The 19,847-nt window shown below is 47.0% G+C and overlaps 1 protein-coding gene across 2 annotated transcripts; it reads left to right on the top strand.

The window, feature by feature from the left end:
- Positions 1 to 63: 63 nt before the first annotated feature.
- NHLRC3 (NHL repeat containing 3) lies at positions 64 to 19,655 on the top strand. 2 transcript variants are annotated; one of them, XM_048499716.1, is made up of 7 exons: positions 64 to 216; positions 3,082 to 3,228; positions 5,054 to 5,201; positions 7,070 to 7,270; positions 11,702 to 11,793; positions 17,535 to 17,647; positions 19,014 to 19,655. In XM_048499716.1, exons 1-7 carry the CDS (start codon positions 115 to 117, stop codon positions 19,240 to 19,242), a joined length of 1,032 nt encoding a protein of 343 aa, XP_048355673.1. In that variant the 5' UTR covers positions 64 to 114; the 3' UTR covers positions 19,243 to 19,655. The 2 variants fall into 2 exon arrangements, with proteins under 2 accessions (XP_048355673.1, XP_048355663.1); XM_048499706.1 differs by having other exon boundaries at positions 3,016 to 3,228.
- Positions 19,656 to 19,847: the final 192 nt, after the last annotated feature.

Raw genomic sequence — 19,847 nt, 5'->3', positions numbered from 1 at the left:
GATGCTTTGCTCAATTCCTGGGGGTTTAGTGTTTTGGGCATGCGCAGATGGCCCGAAGGAGGGGCGTGTCGCCCCTGCCCTGGTGAAACAGAAGTGAGTCGTTAAAGCGACTGGATGGGGCTGCGCCAATGTTGCCGCGCTCGGCTGCTGCTGCTGGGAGGGCTGGCCTCGCTTTTGCTCCTGGCAGCCTTGTATGGTTCAGGGCTGCCAGCACAAGTAGGTTGGCCAATACAATAATGATCATAACTTATTGGCAATGATGGTGATTGACATCCCCATTAGTGGCCCCAAAGCTGATTATCTTATGGGTTCATGTCTTAAAGCTCTTGTGATCCACTTGCGAATATTTCTTTTGTCAGGGGATAATCCAAATACATTTTCTTAAAGACTCTTCAGCCAGCTTGGAGGCAGGTTCTCATTTCTAAGAAGCAGATTCTGCAGTTTCAAAAGAGCTGAAACCTTTAGGCTGTGTATATACAATGGATCATCTGACTGTGTCAGTTGCTCATGTCATCCTTACAAAGATCCTGTAAGGTAGGCTGGGGTGAATCTGAGGTGAAAAGAGACTTGCCTACAGTGAGAGGTGACATTTGAAGGGAGTTGCTTCAGATGTCCCATTGGCCACTTTGCCAGAGCTGACTTGAAAAAAGACAAGTTCTGGCATCTCTTCTACAGTAGGAAAAGGGGGAAAACCCATAATCCTGTTTCTGTTGAGCTATTTAAAGGATGTTGAGGTTTGACATGGGAGGGAATGGAAGTAGTGGGGAATCCCTATTTCAGATTCCTAGATTAAGGAGTCAAGTGATTTGGATATTTCCTTGGCTCTTTTCCTACGGGTTTGGAAAAAATTGACATAAGAACTAAAAGGCAATATCTGTTGAATGTTCTGGCTAAAGGAGATGTTATGCTTGTGTCCAATGAACTCTGGCAGCGGTTTAAGGATATAAGAAATACTGTGCTGCGTCAGACCAAACACCCATGTAATAATAATATTTCATTTCCTTTATTAAATGTCTATACCGCTTTATATGCTTGGGGCAGTTATCTGGCATATATTCAGTTCTTCTGAAAGTTCTAATTGCTTCTTATATGTTGTTCTTACAACTGTGTTGTAATATCAGTGTTTGTATCCCTGTGCTGTTCACAAAGGGCTAAGCAGAACAGCCGTCCATGTAAGGAAAGGCGGAGGGAAGAGTCAGTCCTGCTTTGTACTGCGTGTGGCATAGGAGGTTAAGAGCTCGTGTATCTAATCTGGAGCCTGAGCTATGGAGGCTTATCTGGGGAATTCAGATTAGCCTGTACACTCCCACACACGCCAGCTGGGTGACCTTGGGCTAGTCACAGCTTCTCGGAGCTCTCTCAGCCCCACCTACCTCACAGAATGTTTGTTGTGAGGGGGGAAGGGAAAGGAGATTGTAAGCCCCTTTGAGTCTCCTGCAGGAGAGAAAGGGGAGTATAAATCCAAACTCCTCCTCCTCCTCCTCCTCCTCCTTCTTCTCACTGTTAGAAGCAAGGTGAGTGAGTCCCACGCACAGAGCCCGTCTTCTGTGGCCCCAAGGTTTTGGAATGCTTTTGCCAACGTTTGTGATAAATCTGCTCAGTACTGCTGGTTTTGTATGCTTAGCGTTAAAGATTGTAAACCCATCGAGATTATTTTACTGAGAAAAGGGGAAATGCATATTTCAAAATGAATAAATTGAGCCTGACTTCATGCTGCCAGCTGTTTGTTCCAGCATCCTGTTTCTAGTAGTGACCAGCCAGAGGTTTCCAGGAAGCCCATGAGCAGGGCTTGAGATGACTGCTTTCTCCCATTGGATGCTTCCAGCAAATATTCTGAGTCAGAATTAATTTGGAGCCAAAAGGAAACATTTCTTCAGTAGAATAATTACATTGTGGAATTCATTGCCAGGGGGTGGATGATTTTTTTTCTGTTGTTGCAATAATCAATCCAGTAGCACAGATGGCTTTGAAAGGGGGTTATACAGATCCATGGAGATGAGGTCCATTGATGGCTAGAAGGCAAAGTAACTAAAAGGCACCACCACATTCTGAGGGGGTTAACCCATGAACACCAGTGCTAGGAGTCAACATCAGAGAAAGGCCTTTTCCTCTGTGCCGTGTTTTTTGGCTCTCCAGAACCTGGACTAGTTGGATCACTGATCTGATAAAGCAGGCCTTTCCTTATATCCTTAAAGCCATACTGTATCTGCCTAATTACCCACTGCTGGCATTTCCTGGCCTCCTCCCGCCCACATGAAAAGACATGCCAGAAGTGCTTTCGCTTTCCCTGGGGAAAGCGAGAAGCATGCACAGGGTAAGAGGAAATGCATTGGGACAAGAGCTTTTTGCCCCGATGCTCCTCCTCTCTTGGTACCCCGCAAATAGAAAGCGCATTGAGACAACAGATCTTGCCTTGATGCACCTCCTCTCTTGGTACCCCGCAAATAGAAAGCGCATTGAGACAACAGATCTTGCCCCGATGCAACTCCTCTCTTGGTACCCCGCAAATAGAAAGCACATTGGGACAAGAGATTTTGCCCTGACGCCCCTCCTCTCTTGGTACCCTGCAAATAGAAAGCACGTTGGGAGAAGAGATTTTGCCCCAACGCACTTCCTGTCCCACCGTGCAGCATAGCTCCAGTAAGTAATTGGCCTCTGACTGTCATTGCTATTTTGCCACATAACTTGTGTAATGTTGGGCTTCAACTGGGGAGATTTTGCTTCATATACTGAACACGCCTGAAAACTGCCTTATCTTGCGTTGCGCTATCAGTTCGTCTGGCTCAGATGATAGCGACTCTCCAGGCAGGGAATGATTTTTCTCAGTGTCTCTTTCCTAAGATCCTTTAAATAGAGATGATGCATGGAAACTAGGGACCTCTGGTTTGTAAGAGATCTCTGGTTTGTGCTGTACCTCTCCTCTATAGCAAAGTTTATGTACTCCATACGTAATAGCTTAATGTAACCCTGCCTCACGGGTTTGTCAGAGTTTGTCTTTCACTCCACTCTTGACAGGCACTGAAGATTAAATCCTACTCTTTGAAAAGGACCAATGTTTACAGTTTATCGTTTGTTTTAAAGCCTTTGGTGATGTTCTTCTCTCCCTGGAGGGTCGAGAAGCAGCTCTACAAGCTTGATCTGAGCTGGCCTAAATTTCCAGAACTATTCACAGGTCAAACGTTTTGCGTTGCTGTCGACAACATCCATGGATTAGTTTACGTGGGACAGGTAAGGAAAAGCAGCGCTCTGCCATCATCTCTAATAGAGGGGATCCAGGGATAGCATTGTTCATTAACAGTCTTGTAGTTGCAGCAATTAACCTGGTATAGTGTTGCCAAATTCCAGGTGGTGTGGTAAATATCAGCTCTGCTCTAACAGCTTTAGATCCCAAAGAACCAAACAAGATTCAAAAGTGTCTCAAAAATGGACAATTGCGTTCACTAATATTTCTTATCGTTCACAGGTTTTGCAATTCTCCAGTGGAGTACAAAGAAAGTATAACTTCTGTTGGAAGTTGTATTTTCTTTGTACTCCGCTGGAGAATTGCAAAACCTGTGGCTGGTAACAAGAACTATTGCTGAATACATTGTCCATTTTTGAGATTTTTTGACTCTTGTTTGGTTTTTGGGGACCTAAAGTTGTTGGTGATGCCTATAGGTGCACCTAACCCAATTAATCTAATATGGTAAATTCCAGGTGGTGGCTAGAGATCTCCTGCTGTTACAACTCATCTCCAGGTGACAGAGATCAGTTCCCCAGTATGGTGTAGTGGTTAAGAGTGGTGGCATGCAAGGGAGGGGAGGGGAGGGGTGGAATGCAAGGGGACGGAGGGGAGGGAGGGGAAGGGAGGGAGGGGTGGCATGCAAGGGAAGGGGAGGGGCCCCGGCATCTGAACCTGGCCCACCCACCTTAGTGGAGGAAGAGGGAGGGAGGGAGGGAGGGGTGGCATGCAAGGGAAGGGGAGGGGGCCCAACATCTGGACATGGCCCACCTAGCTGAGGGAGGGGGAGTGGAGGGAGGGGGAGGGGTGCCATGCAAGGGAAGGGGAGGGAGGGGTGGCATGCAAGGGAGCGGGAGGGAGCTGTTTAATGTTTTAATGTATTTATTGTTGTGAACCACCCTGAGCCCCTTGTGGGAGGGTGGTATATTCCTTCCTTCCTTCCTTCCTTCCTTCCTTCCTTCCTTCCTTCCTTCCTTCCTTCCTTCCTTCCTTCCTTCCTTCCTTCCTTCCTTCCTTCCTTCCTTCCTTCCTTCCTTCCTTCCTTCCTTCCTTCCTTCCTTCCTTCCTTCCTTCCTTCCTTCCTTCCTTCCTTCCTTCCTCTTCTTTCTTCTCCTCCTCCCATCAAATCACGGCTGACTCATGGCAACCCCGTAGGGTTTTCAAGGCAAGAGATATTTGGAGGTGGTTTTCCATTGTCTACTTCTGCATCACGACTGAGGTGTTCCTTGGAGTTCTGCCATCCAAATACTAGCCAGTGTCAGAGCTGAGAGTGTGTGGCAGGCCCAAGGTCACTCAGCAAGTATCCACGGCATGAGTGAGGATTTGACCCTGGGTTTCCCAGGTCCTGATCCATGGCTGCTTTAGTTTCCCACACATTCTGAACATGTTGGGCTGATTTGAAAATGTTCATTGTCTTTCACCAGCGATATTTCCCGAGGTACAAATAGAGGAAGGTAGATGACTACTTCTTGATTTGTGTGCTTCCTGGAGGAAGGTGGCTGTTGTGGGAATAGTTTCAGACCAGAGACTCAGCCAGTTCTCAAAAAGAACTTGAATACTGGCTGTGACGTGGTGTTTCAGGTAGTTGCACTCACCAGCCACTTGCTTAGTGCAGTTTTTCAGAAAATCTCCTGGTAAACTCTGATTAGTACTGCGCCCCCCCCTCCCCCCCCGTGAGAGAAATAGAGGTTGTGGGAAGGAACTACTTGCCAGGCTCATTAAGAGACATAGGGATATGTTGAGTTCCTATGAGGGGTTGAGAAATATCCAGGATTTCCCACTGTGATAGCTAAACCTTACTGGTCGTCTTTGGTTATGTTTATGTGCTTTCAGAGGGGTGATCGTGTGCCAAAGGTCCTAGTGTTTAGCGAGGAAGGCTATTTCTTGCAAGCATGGAATACTACCCTTGAAATGCCACATGGCATCTTTGCATTGAACACAGCCAATGATAGTTCAGTGTGGATCACAGATGTCGGGACAGGTAAGTAAAAATGTTGTCATGTTCGATATTGTACTGTGGAACAAGACTGTGGCTTGCATATGTGCAGTAGAAACATATAATAGGGAATCAACCAAAATCAGCTTCCCCCTTCATCTGTACGTATCGCCCACTGGATCCACAACAATACTTTTATAGTATCTACCCTGTTTCCCCGAATATAAGACATCCCCAAAAAATAAGACATAGTAGAGGTTTTGCTGAAGTGCAAAATATAAGGCATCCCCCGAAAGTAAGACATAGCAAAGTTTTTGTTTGGAAGCATGCCAAACAAACAGAACACAGAAAAATAAGACATCCCCTGAAAATAAGACATAGCGCATCTTTGGGAGCAAAATTTAATATAAGACACTGTCTTATATTCGGGGAAACACGGTATGTTGGGGTCTGGAGTAACTATTGGGCAGCTCACACAAAGTGCTTAAATATACTTCAATGCACCCCCTGTTGCCTTGGGATGTGAAAAAGCAACTTTATCTTCATATGGTTAGTTGAAAAAGAGCAGTGGTTAATTTGGAGAGCCACATTTGTTGGTCTTTTGGACAGGGGAACAAAAACGACGCGCAGATGGCGCTTGCCTCGGAAAACATTTTCCCGTCGCAATGGGCAGATAACACCAAACACTTTGTCCTTGGAAATGCAATTACTTGGAAGTGTTTTTATCATGCGTAATGTTTCAGAATTTACTCTCCTGGATCTGTGCAGCTTGCTGACTTTCATCTCCACATATATAAGAACATAAGAACAAGCCAGCTGGATCAGACCAGAGTCCATCTAGTCCAGCTCTCTGCTACTCGCAGTGGCCCACCAGGTGCCATTGGGAGCTCACATATCTCCACATATACCCTTGTGCCAGTTTTTCTGTGAATTGAGACTCTTTCGGTGTTCGTGGAAAAGCTGGAAGATGATGGAGGGGGGCAATACAGATCAGTTTGTGGTGGGATCAGGGATATACTGCCCAGGGGAACCTATGGGGTCAAATGTCCCCGGGCTGTGGCCATTTAGTCATGTGGGGTGGAAAATTGGCCCCCGCACCCCTTCTCCTTCCACCGTTGTTTGGTCGTGGGGGGGAGGGTGGCCCCCCCTTTGGGGTAGAGTGTAGGGAAACTCGGATTTTGCACTGGGCTACATTTTCCCTAGATCAGGGGTAGGGAACCTGCGGCTCTTCTGCCCTTGCACTGTGGCTCCACGAGCCGAGCCGCCGGCCCCATCCTTGCCCACCCTGCAGGCAGCAGGGCGGGCGCACCAACTGCCCATGGTCGCTACGCGCTGGTTTCCCCTCGCCTCACCATTGAGCTGGGCGGGTGTTTTCAGCGGCCCGGCAAGGCCGAGCCGCTGGCTTCATCCTTGCCCGCCCTTCAGGCAGCAGGGCGAGCGCATCCATGCGCTTCTCAGAATGAGTGGAGTAAAAGGTAAAAAAACCCCTATATATATAGTGTTATCTTTATTTTAAATGTCAAAAAATTATTTGCGGCTCCAAGTGTTTTCTTTTCCCATGGAAAACGGGTCCAAATGGCTCTTTGAGTGTTAAAGGTTCCCTACCCCTGCCCTAGATATACCTCTGAGTGGGACTGAGTGCAGTGCAGTGCAAAAACAAAGCTTCAGTGTGTATTGTCAAAGGCTTTCATGGCTGGAATCAACTGGCTGTTGTGAGTTTTCCAGGCTGTATGACCATGGCCACACAGCCTGGAATACCCACAACAGTTCTTTCAATGTGTGCTTTGGAAATGAGAATTCCATCAGTGGCTTCTCTGGTTTCTGTCCATTTGTACCTGAGCCCACATTTAGCGAGATTCTACACAAAGAAAATGTCTTTTTGACTGAGAAATCTCTGCCTTTTCTGACTGCAGGCGAGTATGGACACACAATTAAGCAGTACAGTCCTTCAGGCAAACTCCGTCAAATTATAGGTACCCCAGGAGTAGCAGGTTCAGGGACAAGCCCCGTTCAGTTGGATCAGCCCGCAGAGATTTTTGTGGAACACACCGGAGATATCTACATTGTGGATGGTGATGGAGGGATGAATAATCGCCTGCTCAAACTTACAGAAGGTGAGAAGGGAAATGTAATGTGGCATACTTTATATACTTGCGTATAAGTCTACTTTTTCAGCACTTTTTTTGTGCTGAAAAAAGACTCCCTCGACTTATACGCGAGTGAGGGACCCACTTAATTCTTGTGTGGCGTTCCCCCTCTCCTGTCTTCGCTCTCTCCTGCCTTCTCTGCCTTCCCCCTTTCAGCCGCTTTCTCTGCCTCTGCTTTGCTCTCCTCTGCCTTCTTCTCTGCCTCCCCCCTTTCAGCCGTTTTCTCAGCCTCCTTCTATGCTTCACTTTCCTCTGCCTTCTTCTCTGCCTTCCCCCTTTCAGCCACTTTCTCTGCCTCTGCTTTCTTCTCGGAGGCGGCCGGCCCCCGGCTCTTGGCGGGTGACAGCCAATCGACCTGGGTGAGTTGGACAAGCTGTGGGATGGAGAGGTTGGTGGCAGATACCTTGGGATTGGTGAGATGGGGGGTCAGTGGCAGAGACCCCCAAATAGCGCCCGACTGTATCTATTTTTATTTTTGAAATTTCCCAGTAGCTGCTGCATTTCCCACCCTAGACTTATACTCGAGTCAATAAGTTTTCCCAGTTTTTTGTGGTAAAATTAGGTGCCTTGACTTATATTCAGGTCAACTTATACATGAGTATATACGGTATATGATTTTTGTCAAACTGGTTTAGTCTTGTAGCATATTAGTAGATTTTTGGCAATGCAGGATTCAGTAGCAATATTCAGCTACAATATTGACATTGTAGTTGACCCAAAAGTCCAGTCCTTCTAAGCCAGGGGTAGGGAACCTGCGGCTCTCCAGATGTTCAGGAACTACAATTCCCATCAGCCCCTACCAGCATGGCCAATTGGCCATGCTGACAGAGGCTGATGGGAATTGTAGTTCCTGAACATCTGGAGAGCCGCAGGTTCCCTACCCCTGTTCTAAGCTCACTAAAGTCAAGAGGCTTACAGTAAGAAATGTGAGATGTTTTAGGAAGTGTGAAGAAGACAAGTGATTTATTCATTGATTTACTATTTTATGTAGCGTATACTAGAATTAGAAAAGAAATGTTAACAAATATATAACAGAAGAATTTTCCAATTGCACCCTCGTACCCCTACCTGGGAATTAAGATAGCAGGGAAAGGCCCTTCTTAATGCCCCAGCAATCACAGAGCCCATTGAGAGCCAGTGTGGTGTAGTGGTGAAGAACAGGTGGATTCTAATCTGGAGAACCAGGTTTGATTCCCCAATCCTCCACCTGAGTGGCAGAGGCTTATATGGTGAACCAGATGTGTTTCCGCACTCCTACATTCCTGCTGGGGGGCTAGTCCCAGTTCTTCAGAATTCTCTCAGCCCCACCTACCTCACAAGGTGTCTGTTGTGGGGAGAGGAAGGGAAAGGAGTTTGTAAGCCAGCTTGAGAAAGGGGGATATAAATCCAAACTCCTCCTCCTCCTCTTTCTTCTTCTTCTTCTACTACTACTACTACTACTACATGAGAGACGGCATTCTTGGTAGTAGCCCGATGATAACGGAACACTTGGCCCATTTCCTTTGAATCTTTAGGCAGCAGATGACAATGGTTTCATTTCGGACTGCATTTTATTAAAGCGATCCTAAATTGCGATGTTAATTTTCAGTGGATTTTATGCATTTTATTTGTTACATATTGCAAGCTGCCTTGAGCTCTGTAGGGAAGAAAGGTGGTGTGTGAATGTTTGAAACGAATGCTCGTGACTATATCGGGTGGCCAGCTCAACAGGAATTGCTGCTGACACAGAGGACAGTAACTCTGTTCACACCACTGTGTCAGGTAGATGTCAAGTTGCCGGGCGATCCTCCTCGTCAACTTGATTCAGTCCCAATTGTTCTTTTCAGAGGTCCTGCAGCCCCCCCCCCCCCTCGAGGGGCTGGCCTCTTAGCAGAATATGGTTGAAACAGATAAGCCTGCAAGCTTCAAGTTCCATTGCTTTTTGCTGACTTCGTAAGGGACTTGTGTCTTTCTCTCTTTGCCGGCTCCCTCCCACCCTGTTTCCTATTCTTTCTAGCTGGTGGTCTGTGCACACTGGCTTGGGTTCTTTCATCTCATATTTGTTTTTCTCATCCTTCTGTGGAGACAGCTGTTTCTTGTTATTTCTGCTGCTGACTTTTGCGTCTTTCTGGATCCTTTTTGGTTCATTCCCAGCCACTCGGCCCATCTTTCCCTCTTCCTCTCAGACAACAGCATTACAAAAGTTAACAGTTAAAGCCATAAATCCTTCATGATCCCTTTAGGTCACAGGTGTCAAACTCGTGGCCCTCCAGATGTTATGGACTACAGTTCCCCTGCCAGCATCATCCTGCGAATAGACGTTCTTTCTTTTAGGGTGGAGAGTGCTGCTGGGATCCAGTCTCCTGGCTTCACAAAATTAAGTCAGACCACTCTGCTCATAGGGAGAAGCAAAAGAGAAAGCACAGTTATTATTCAGAATAAAGCTCATGTAAGGGCTCTTCATTGGTTTGCTTTATTTACTGATTTGGGGTGTTTCTAGCTAGTTCCAAATGGGTGCCAGCGTGGTGTAGTGGTTAAGAGTGGCAGACTGTAATCTGGAGAGCTACATTCGATTTCCCATGAAGCAGGCTGGATGGCCTTGGGCCAGTTACCTTTGCCCAGTAGCGTAGCTGCCACAGGGCAGGGGGGAGCATGCCCCAGGCGCACGCCATTGGGGTCACATGGGGGCGGAAAATCGCCACACACCTCCCCCTTCCCCCACCAGGCCTGGCAAAATCCTGGAGCAGCCTGGAGTTCAACCAGCTGCAAAGAGCAGCTGGCTAAACAAAGGTAAGTGGGGGCGGGGGCCCTTGGTGGGCAGGGCCACGGGGGGGTCGGGCCCTGCAGTGGGGGGCAGCCTGGAGCAGCCTGAAGTTTAGCTGGCTGCAAAGAACAGCCAGCTGAACTAAGGTAAGTGGGGGGGGGAGGTTTTTTTTGGGTGGGGCCCCACAATGGGAGCAGCTCGGAGCCTCCTGGAGTTCAGCTGGCTGCAAATAGTTCATCCAGCTGCTCTTTGCAGCCTGAAGTTCAGCTGACTGCAAAGAGCAGCCAGCTAAACCAAGGTGAGTGGGGGGGGGCTCCACAGGGGGGCCATGGGAGGCAGAGTCCAGGCGCCATTTTGCCCTGGGCGCCATTTTCCCTCCTTACGGCTACGCAGTTCCCTCAGAACTCTTCCAGGCCATGTGAAGGCAGGTAATGGCAAACCACCCCTGAATGTCTTTGCCTTAAAAACCCTACAGTCGCCATCGTCATCTGTGACTTGATGGTGCGTGCACACACAGCTGATTCTGCAAAGTTGTTAAGATAGAGTGCTTGAAGAATTCTAGCTGATTTTTTAATCTTTATCCTATCTGCCAGCCACAAATTTTACATAATCTCCTGCATACGTGTAGAACTGTTGCTTTGTGAAGTTACTGACAAGCTTTAGTGTTCACAGAGTTGAATAATACTTTCTGCATGGTAGCTGTGGATCATAATCCCTACTTCTTGAAACAGGATGATTACAAAGTTTCTTCGAACAGAATGTTTGCTATGATCTTGCTGCGCTCATTCTGGTAATGCAGGGGGAATAAATCAGTGGACGTTTAGACTGACCTTCAATGGTGCCCTATGGGTGAATAGCATCTTGAAAGAACAAAATGTGTTTTGTTCTTATTTAAAAGCTACATGCATTCATTTTTTCCCTGCTAATATTATTCCACCTTCACAGTTTCCTTGAAGAAAACATATCCTTGTGTTTGAGTGTTTATTCTGTAGTTGACATGCAGTAAAGCAAGTGTAACCTTCACAAAAATATTGAAACGCTTGAAATTAAAATTACAGCTCAATCCAGAGGTGTTGGCTGGGGATGGCTCTGCTTGAGCACCTCTCCATCCACTCCAAAGGGCTTTCCCATGGAGCAGGGATTTCAAAAAAGATTTTAACAACCCTACCTGAAACTCCCCCCAGCGGAGAATAAAAATGCACTGTGAAAATGCACTGTATTTCCACAGGCAGCCCTACTGGCATATGGGGACTGAGAGGGCTATGGCCTCTGGGATGCTGGCGTAGCTCTGGGCAGCACTGGTGTCTGGGAGCTGGGTGCCACAGCGGGGTGACCCAGGGCCCTGTTGTAGCCAGATGGTGGTGGGTTTGTCCCTCCACTGGCGACGGCGTAAGTGCCCCAGGGTGGGCAAATCTCCCGGCATAAGCCTGCACCGCTTCCAGAGGGGGGTTCGTTTTCCCCCTCTGGATTGGACTTCCCAGCGATCTTTCATTGGCAAATGCTCCTCAGGTAACAAGAGAAACACTGTTGATGTTGAACTTGTACCAAGTTTGAAATTCTCCTAAAAAGGATTAAGACCAGAAAGTTGTCTGAATTTGTGGTCTTTTATTGTAAGCATAAATGGTGGCGTGGTATTTTCTGTTTTGTTTTCACAGATTTGAAGACTTTGTGGCTGCGTGGGGAAAATGGATCTGGCGTGGCCCAGTTCAGGATTCCACACAGTGTAACAGTGGATTCTTTTGGACGGGTAAAGTATCAGTGAGATCTGTTGTGTGGTTTGATAGATTCTCCTAATGGCCAGTTTTGAAATAACAAAGCTCCACTTGCTCAACCAGGCATTGTAGACATGAGCTTTCTAGGATATACATTCTATTTTTGCATATGGTTCTGATTTCTTCACTATTTCACAGGTTTTACCCTGCCTTTGAATGGGTTCTGCCTGCTTTTCTGTAGCTTGTCAGTGACCTCCCTGTATACACTCCATTGAGTTATAAAGTTTGTCCCTAGATTTTCCTGGTGGTGGTAGAAAGGGCCTTCAAGTCATCGCTGACTTATGGCAAACCCATAGGGTTTTTCAAGGCAGGAGACATTCAGAGGTGGTTGCCATTGCCTGCCTCTGCTTGGGCTGAGAGAGTTCTGAGAAAACTGTGACTGGCCTAAAGTCACCCAGCAAGCTTCACAGAGAGGGGTTGGAACTCCAACCCAGTTCTCCAGATTAGAGTCTGCCACTCTCAATTACTTCACCACGCTGACGTCATTCTTATTTTTTTGTCTCTCATTTTTGCCAGCGTGATATAGTGGTTAAGAGCAGGTGGATTTTAATCTGGAGAACCGGGTTTGATTCCCCACAATTCTTTGGAACTCGCTCAGCCCCACCTACTTCACAAGGAGCCTGATGTGGGGAGAGGAAGGGAAAGGAGGTTGTAAGCCTCTTTGAGTCTCCTTACAGGAAAGTTGGGATATAAATCCAAACTATACTACTGCTCCTTCTTCAAAAAGAAGTTTTACAAATGGCTAAGAAGAGCTCTGTTGGATCAGACCACTAGCGCAGTATCACGTTTCACACTGCACCCAAACCAGTTGCCCTGAAGGACCAACAAACAGGGTACAAAGGCCAAGGACCTCCCCTCACGTTGCCTCCCAATACTGGGTCTCAGAGATTTGTGTCTGTGAAGATGGAGTGCAGAGTTATGCCTGGCAAAGACCACTGATTTCATCGGAAAAACTCCATGTCAGATTGCGCTTAGAGGTAACGCAGAGACGTGTGATTACACGTTAACATTCATAGGTAAATAAACTTGGCTTGCGTTTTCCACTAGGCAGAATGCATGAAGGCGGTGGTTTCTGTGCAAGCCCACACAAAGAGGGTATTCAGTGAACGGGGACAGGGATAGTGGTAACTAGATGCAGCTCTCCTTCTGGTCCTTTTAAAAAGTGGAGAATTCCAGCAACCACAACAAAGCCACCGAGGGCCAGTGTAGCAGGCAAGCGCTTTGATACTTGGCAGGCATAAATGCCTTGAAGTTGGCTCCGGAGTCTCAAATGGTAGCATGGGATGCAGGACCAAGTTCGGGCTGTGTGCCTGCTCCAGGAGGTGGATGCTGGAAATGTGCCCTGAGGCAATGAGTGATTAGTATGCGAGATGAGCAGTTGGCAGGCAGGGCGATCATGGGATGATTAAGTGCAATTCCTCTTTCCCTGCTGGTCTCTGTGCTGGTGGCACAAAGGCTGTGTCGGCACCCAACTTCCTCTTTGGGGGAATGTGGTGGCTGCTGGGGGAAGGTGGGGAAAATTTCTGAATCCCTCACATTCACTTGTATGAGAGTGTCATGAAACAGTTCTGAAAGGCTAATGAGGCAGGACTTAGGTTTGCAGCTGACTGTCAGGTCTTAAGACTGAAGTCAATAAGTGGACTCTAGATGCTGGATCAGAAGTCTTTATTGATAACAGCAAGTACCTGGCTTTCAGAAAGCCGGTTCTGCCAGACTCCGAAAATACAGTTGCCTATTTCCCCAGAGATCCTGCCATAAATCTGCCCTCCCCGATTCCTATGGAATGTAAGAATAAAGACAACCGAAAGAGAGATGTTTGGGAGCTGAGCATTTCAAGGGCAGCACAGCTGTAGTTCTCAGCCATGTGCCACTCCGTCCGGCTGAGAAGGCGCCAGGGTTGCTACAGTTAGCTACAGTTACTAGCATTAAAGGAAAGCGAAAGGAAAGGAAAAGGTCCATTAACATATCAGAAGGTGAAGACAGCTGCCCCCTCCCCTCAGCCAGGCGTGAGTCCTCGCACCCAAGCCCAGCCCTTTGATGGCAGGAGCGGGCATATCCTGACACTAACCTTATTGTATTGTCGAAGGCTTTCACAGCCGGAATCACTGGGGTGCTGTGTGGTTTCCAGGCTGTATGGCCGTGTTCTAGCAGCATTCTCTCCTGACGTTTTGCCTTCATCTGTGGTTGGCATCTTCAGAGGATGCCAGCCACAGATGCAGGCTGCTAGAACACGGCCGTACAGCCCGGAAACCACACAGCACCCCACTAACCTTATTCTTTCTTAACCATGTTTGCTCTGTATGCTCAACCACTCTAGTTTCAACCATATCTTTCCACCCATTTTAACTGGTACTGGTATGTTGGTTAGCCGAATCTAATTTCTACCTAATTGTAGCAATAAGCTTGCAATGTCAATGTACTTCAGAGTGGATTCTTATGGTTCTTTTTAGCAGTTTTAATTTGCTTTGGAAAATTAGGTGTGGGAAAGGTGCCTTCAAGTTGCACCTGACTTTTGTAAGATTTTGACAGTGAGAGACAAGCAGGTGGTTTTCCAGCACCTGCCTCTGCATAGCCGTGCTTCCTGGACTTCCTTGGTGGTCTCCCATCCAAGTACTAACCAGGGTCAAGCCTGGTTAGCTTTAGAGATCTGTTGAGCTTGGCTTAGCCTGGGTCCTCCAAGTCAGGGCCTGGAAAACTGAGAGGCAATCAGAATCATTTGATGTAATGTTGCTTCTGAATTGTGGGCATAGATCAAGCACAGCTGGTGCATTGCATAGCATTAACTGCAGAGAATCCAGCGACTATAAAGTAATACAGACATGCCTAATTAGGAGATGACAAGGAAGTAAACTTTTAGTACTCTGCTTAAGACTGTAGGAGCTCCTTTCTGCATTGCTTTTTGAAGGTGAACTCACTAAATGTGTATTTAATGGCCCTTTGTGCACTCATGTCTGCTGTGTGGCTGTCTGCCTCGTAGCAGGGTCTCCTTGCGTTTCCTCATTTACACAGGAGGAGGTGCCCGCCTGCTTCTCTTGAGCTGAGCCGTCATTTTTCCTGGGGCTTTGTTTCTGCCTCTTTTTTACACATCATTTCAGTGATGTGTTGCAGGGGCGACAAATCAGAAGTCCTAACATTTGAAAACAAAAAGGAGGCCCCACTGATTTCCTGGCAATGCCAAGGAACTGCTCCTGCTTGGGTGGGGGAAGGCGTGCTGGAGTGGAAAAGCTGAGTGAAGCAAAATGCATCTTGTTGTGCTCCGCTTTCCCCTGGTACGCAGGGGAAAAATGCACTTTCTCCACTCTTGGAAACCATGGGGCTTCTCTGATCTGCCGCACGGTGAGATCTGAAGAGGAGAGAAAATGTTTGCAACTGAGAATCTGGTCTGAAGGTAATTTCCACTTGTCCCAAAGAGACCAAACATGTGTAAACGCCCAAAGTTTTAGTGAAAAGACGCTGCCTCTTTTGTTTTTCCAAACTTGCTTTCCTTGGGATATATAGATCAGCAGTCCAATTTCAGACACGCTGCCACTGGAAATAAATACTGCTATTGCATCAGTCTTCTGCTGGGGCCTGACATTGCATTTTGTGTCAGACAATAAACCGCATGATTACAAATGCATGTATTGGGTGGGTCATTCAGCAGGAAGATTGACTGCTGCTCCTGAAAGAACATGCTTTGTGCTGCAATAACTGGTTTGCTGTCAAGTATAGATTTAGCTAGTGCTTCTTAGGAGGTGATACATATATTTGTCAGAACTGATGATCAGATGTGTATTTGTTTCCACGGCTGCCTTTCTACCCAACCATGGACACCAAGGCAGCCAAGAGTTAAAACAAGGCCTTACGATTGTCTTTAATTTGTATTTCTTTTAAATTCTGATTTTAAATTGTTTTAATGATCTGTTGATGGGTTGGTTTTGATAGCTTTTAAGAAGAGATTTTCATGTGCATGTTTTAGTTTGTTAGCTGCATGGATGGTCCTGCAAGGGCGAAGAAAGGGTAAGAATCTTGTTACAGGAAAACAATAAAAACAAATATATATATATATCCAGGAACACACAAAAATTAGTTGAAATGTAAGGCAGGAAGGAGGGATCACTGAGGGAACGCCAGAAGAGACAAAGTCTTTTCTCACTGGAGGAAAAACAGTGACAGAAAGAGACAGACAAGTCTCTCTAGGGAAAGAGTCTACTTGTTAGGGTGCCACAACAGAGAATGCCCTTTCTCTAGTTGCCATCCACCTAATCTCAGAGAGGAGGCAGCAGTACGCAAGGCCTTAGCAAGGAGTAGGCAGTCCTTTTTGTTGCTATCTGTATAATACTGGGATTGATGCAGGGGAAAAAACAAGTAGGGACCAGCAAGAGACTAGTCTGGGGAAGGAAATCCCAATCCCTCGCTTGCCCACAATCCTTTTTACCTCCCACTTGCCAACACTGCTGACTCCCTCCTCCAGCGTGGTGTAGTGGTTAAGAGCAGGTGAATTTTAATCTGGAGAACCGGGTTTGATTGCCCACTCCTCCACCTGAGTGGCAGAGGTTTATCTGGTGAACCAGATGTGTTTCCGCACTCCTACATTCCTTCTGAGTGATCTTGGGCTAGTCCAGAGGAGTACCGGGGCCAAATGGCTCCCGGAGACAAAAACCCCTCCGGGCGCCCCCCCCCCGGCATGCAGAGCCCCACTTACTCGCAAGTAAGCATGGCTTGCTCATGAGTAAGCCACACTTACTCATGAGTTGGGCTCCAGCCCCTTTTCACTGCCTAGAAGGGAAACTTGCGCCCGGCTTGTAGGCAGGGAAGAGGGGCTGCCCGTTTGGTCATGTGGGGAGGCCATCCAGCACCCCCCACATGACCAAAAGGCACAATGTCCCTACGATGTCCCTGATGTCCCTACGGCCGTACACCACTGAGCTAGTCACAGTTCTTCGGAACTCTCTCAGCCCCACCTACCTCACAAGGTGTCGTGGGGAGAGGAAGGGAAAGGAGCTTGTAAGCCACCTTGAGGAGAGAAAGGTAGGGTATAAATCCAAACTCTTCTTCTTCCTCCTCCTCCTCTCCTGCTGCTCTCTCTTTTCCTTCTACCTTTTCCTCTTTTTCCTCAGCCTCTGCCCTTCTTTCGCCCTCCTACCATCTCCTCCCTCAGCTTCTTGCTGCTGCTGCTGTTGCACAATGTTTATAGCGGTTACTTGGCAAGGTCCAAAATGGCAGCCAAGATGTCTTTTTTATTTCTATAAGGTCGATGTCTTGTGCTTGCACAGACATTGTTTTGGCAGCTGGAGGCATTTTAAAAAGCCTCCACCCTTTTCTTCCGTTCTCTGATTTTTCCCCTTGTAAACCTGTGAAGATTGTAGAAAAGTCCCTCCCTGTCTGTGGATGACTGCCATTCACGAATTTTTTTGTATGCACAAGGTGGAGCAGGCTCATAAGTTGACTATATTGACTAATACTTGCCTTCTATTTGTAACGAGCTGTGAAATGTTATACCAACCTATTCAATAGTTTGATACAGTCCTGCGTAGTTATATTCATAGACCTTTGGCACACGTTTGGTCTCTTCGAATCAAGTGTACGTTACCTTCGGGTCAGATTCTCGCTCAAAACATGAAACTGTGGGGAAACTCCCCTGTGAAGCACCCAGCTGCAACACAAACAGTAAGTGCTCCAAGTTGTTTTGTTTTCTAATAAAAGCTATCTGACCGCAGTTTCTCTGTCTGAGTAGGTGTGGGTTGCTGATAGAGGCAATCAGAGGATCCAGGCGTTTGACAAAACCACGGGCGAGTGGTTGGGATCTTGGAGCAGCTGTTTCGTAGAAGACGGCCCTTACTCTGTTAGGTATTCTATCTGTTCCAGGCAGGGGTGTACCGCCCAAGGGGACATATGGGGTCAAATGTCCGCAGGCTGCAGCCATTTAGTCACTTCGGGGGCAGAGAACCGCCACTATGGAGCCACTAAATTAGATTAATGGGATTATTAAATGTGTCAATAACTATTCAGACATGAAAATGTAACTGTTGGAAGATTTTAAAAAACCTGGAACCATTTAAAAACATGCAAACAAGATAAATAGCTGTTGAAACACTCAAGAGAGAAACGCTTCCATTTGCCATCATGTGCCATGTTTAGTAAGAGAGTTCAAAGTGTTTTTCCTGTATCTTCCAAGGGTGCAAAGGGGAGGCAGTGTTGTGGGGAAAAGCATGCAGTGCAATAACTGGGCCGAATAATTAGACCATCAAATGTCCATTGATGAAATGGCAGTGTTTTAGGTCTTTTGCTCTGATAGCTCTTTAAGAACAAATGTCTACACATCTGGTTGGTGATCCAGCATGCCTGGTACAGATGTAAAAGATGCCCCCACACCTCTCCTCCTTCCCCCGGGTCCATACCATGACTTTAAGACCTGGTGCAAAAAAAGTTGTTTGGTTGTGGTGGGGGAAGGGGGCCACCCATACGCGGGGTGAGGGGGGGACCTCAGATTTTGCTCTGGGCTACATTTTCCCTAGATACGCCTCTGGGTCCAGGCAGTTGTGGGCAACTGGAGAGGGGAGCCTTCTCAGTTGATCATGCTAATACCAAAACATGAAGGATTATATTTGTAAAGTGGGCAACAAGGAGCCCGCATTTGATGCATTTTTTGCTGGGCATGTCCATCTCCAAGGACGGGAAGGCACACGCCATGTTGAGCTGCCACAGTTGTTGGCTCATGGTCGTGGTTTAAGGCACCGAGCAAATCCTCCAAGCTAATTCACATTTTTGTTTCATAACGGCTATCTTCTGTGATCCTACTAGTTGCCTTCACAGTGTCAGGAGACCCTCCAGAGTGGCTGTACCCTCCATTTGGACCAACTGTGGATTGTTAGGCAGGGCGGTCCTCCAGTAAATTGTTAGCATGTTTAATGTTTAACTGGTTTTATTACTGGAGTGTTTTAATGTTGATGTTTTGGATGTCTGTTGTGAGTTTTATGCTTTGGATGTTGTCGGTCACCCGAGCCACAAAAGGGAGGGGCGGCAAATTAAATCCAATTATTATTAATAATAACAACTTTCATAGGTGCAGGAGAAAGTCAGTGCCCCCCAAATGTAAACAAAAGTTGAATACAGTACGATGTTTGTATCCAGATTAAATTCTATCATTTCTTTCCCCTTCGCCTTCTTTAAATTGTTTCTCTTTCTCTCTCTCTCCCCTCTCCCCTCCTGGTAGGCTAACTGCTGATGAGAAATACATGATCGTGGCTCAACTGAACATCGACAGAGTGTTAATCTTGGCTGCCCCGCCTGTCGGCTCTATCGGAGACTGTGTTGTGGTGGACAAAATCCAGCTGGCAGCCAGAGTCAGGCCCCACCTTGTAGACATCAGCCTGAAAAGCGGAGCCATCTACGTGGCAGAAATCGGGGCTCAGCAAGTCCAGAAATACGTTCCTTTAGACTAATGCCCTTTTCCTCGCTGCGCAGCTTCTGGACACTCCTGCTCCTGTGGGATTGCCATTGGGGGAAAGAAAGATTAGCGGACCGCCGTGTGAGAATACTTGAATTGCACATTTTTTAACTAAGCAGGGTTTAGGGGTGTGTGTTGTTGTTTTTTAACAGAATGTGTTGAAGGGGGCATATTGCTACTTTTAAACCATACAAAGGTAAAGCCTGACATGCTGTTCACCACTCGAGATGACTCCAAAAGGGATTCTGGTCTCGTGCAGCTCCAAGCGTCAAGATCTGGAAAAGGGTGCGTCCTCATGGGCCATTTTCAGTTACTTGGTTGCTGAACATGCCCAGTTAAGTAGCTGTACTTGATCTAATGTTCAAATGGGAGGAATTATACAGACCGTTTGGTCTGCATGCTAAGCTAGCAATGACTTCACTGCATTTGTGCGCCTAAGATTATTTGGTTTCCTGATGGTTTGAAGAACGGCCAAGGATTTCGGCTTTGTGTACTACCAAACCAGACTTGCACAGGGTGGCTGTGATGGACTTGTGGGAGAAATGTAATGCATTCTATTACATGCATGTTCTTTTTAGACCGTTATGATGGTGCGTAGGA

Source organism: Sphaerodactylus townsendi, linkage group LG01, assembly GCF_021028975.2.
Source record: "Sphaerodactylus townsendi isolate TG3544 linkage group LG01, MPM_Stown_v2.3, whole genome shotgun sequence".
Classification (NCBI taxonomy): domain Eukaryota; kingdom Metazoa; phylum Chordata; class Lepidosauria; order Squamata; family Sphaerodactylidae; genus Sphaerodactylus; species Sphaerodactylus townsendi.
This window is presented reverse-complemented; position numbering and strand designations above follow the sequence as displayed.

Coding starts and splice junctions, on each gene's coding strand:
- NHLRC3 (XM_048499706.1), top strand. CDS start 115: ATGGGGCTGCGCCAATGTTGCCGCGCTCGGCTGCTGCTGCTGGGAGGG. Junction 5,202..7,069: donor GATCACAGATGTCGGGACAG/GTAAGTAAAAAT, acceptor TTCTGACTGCAG/GCGAGTATGGACACACAATT. Junction 17,648..19,013: donor GACGGCCCTTACTCTGTTAG/GTATTCTATCTG, acceptor CCCTCCTGGTAG/GCTAACTGCTGATGAGAAAT.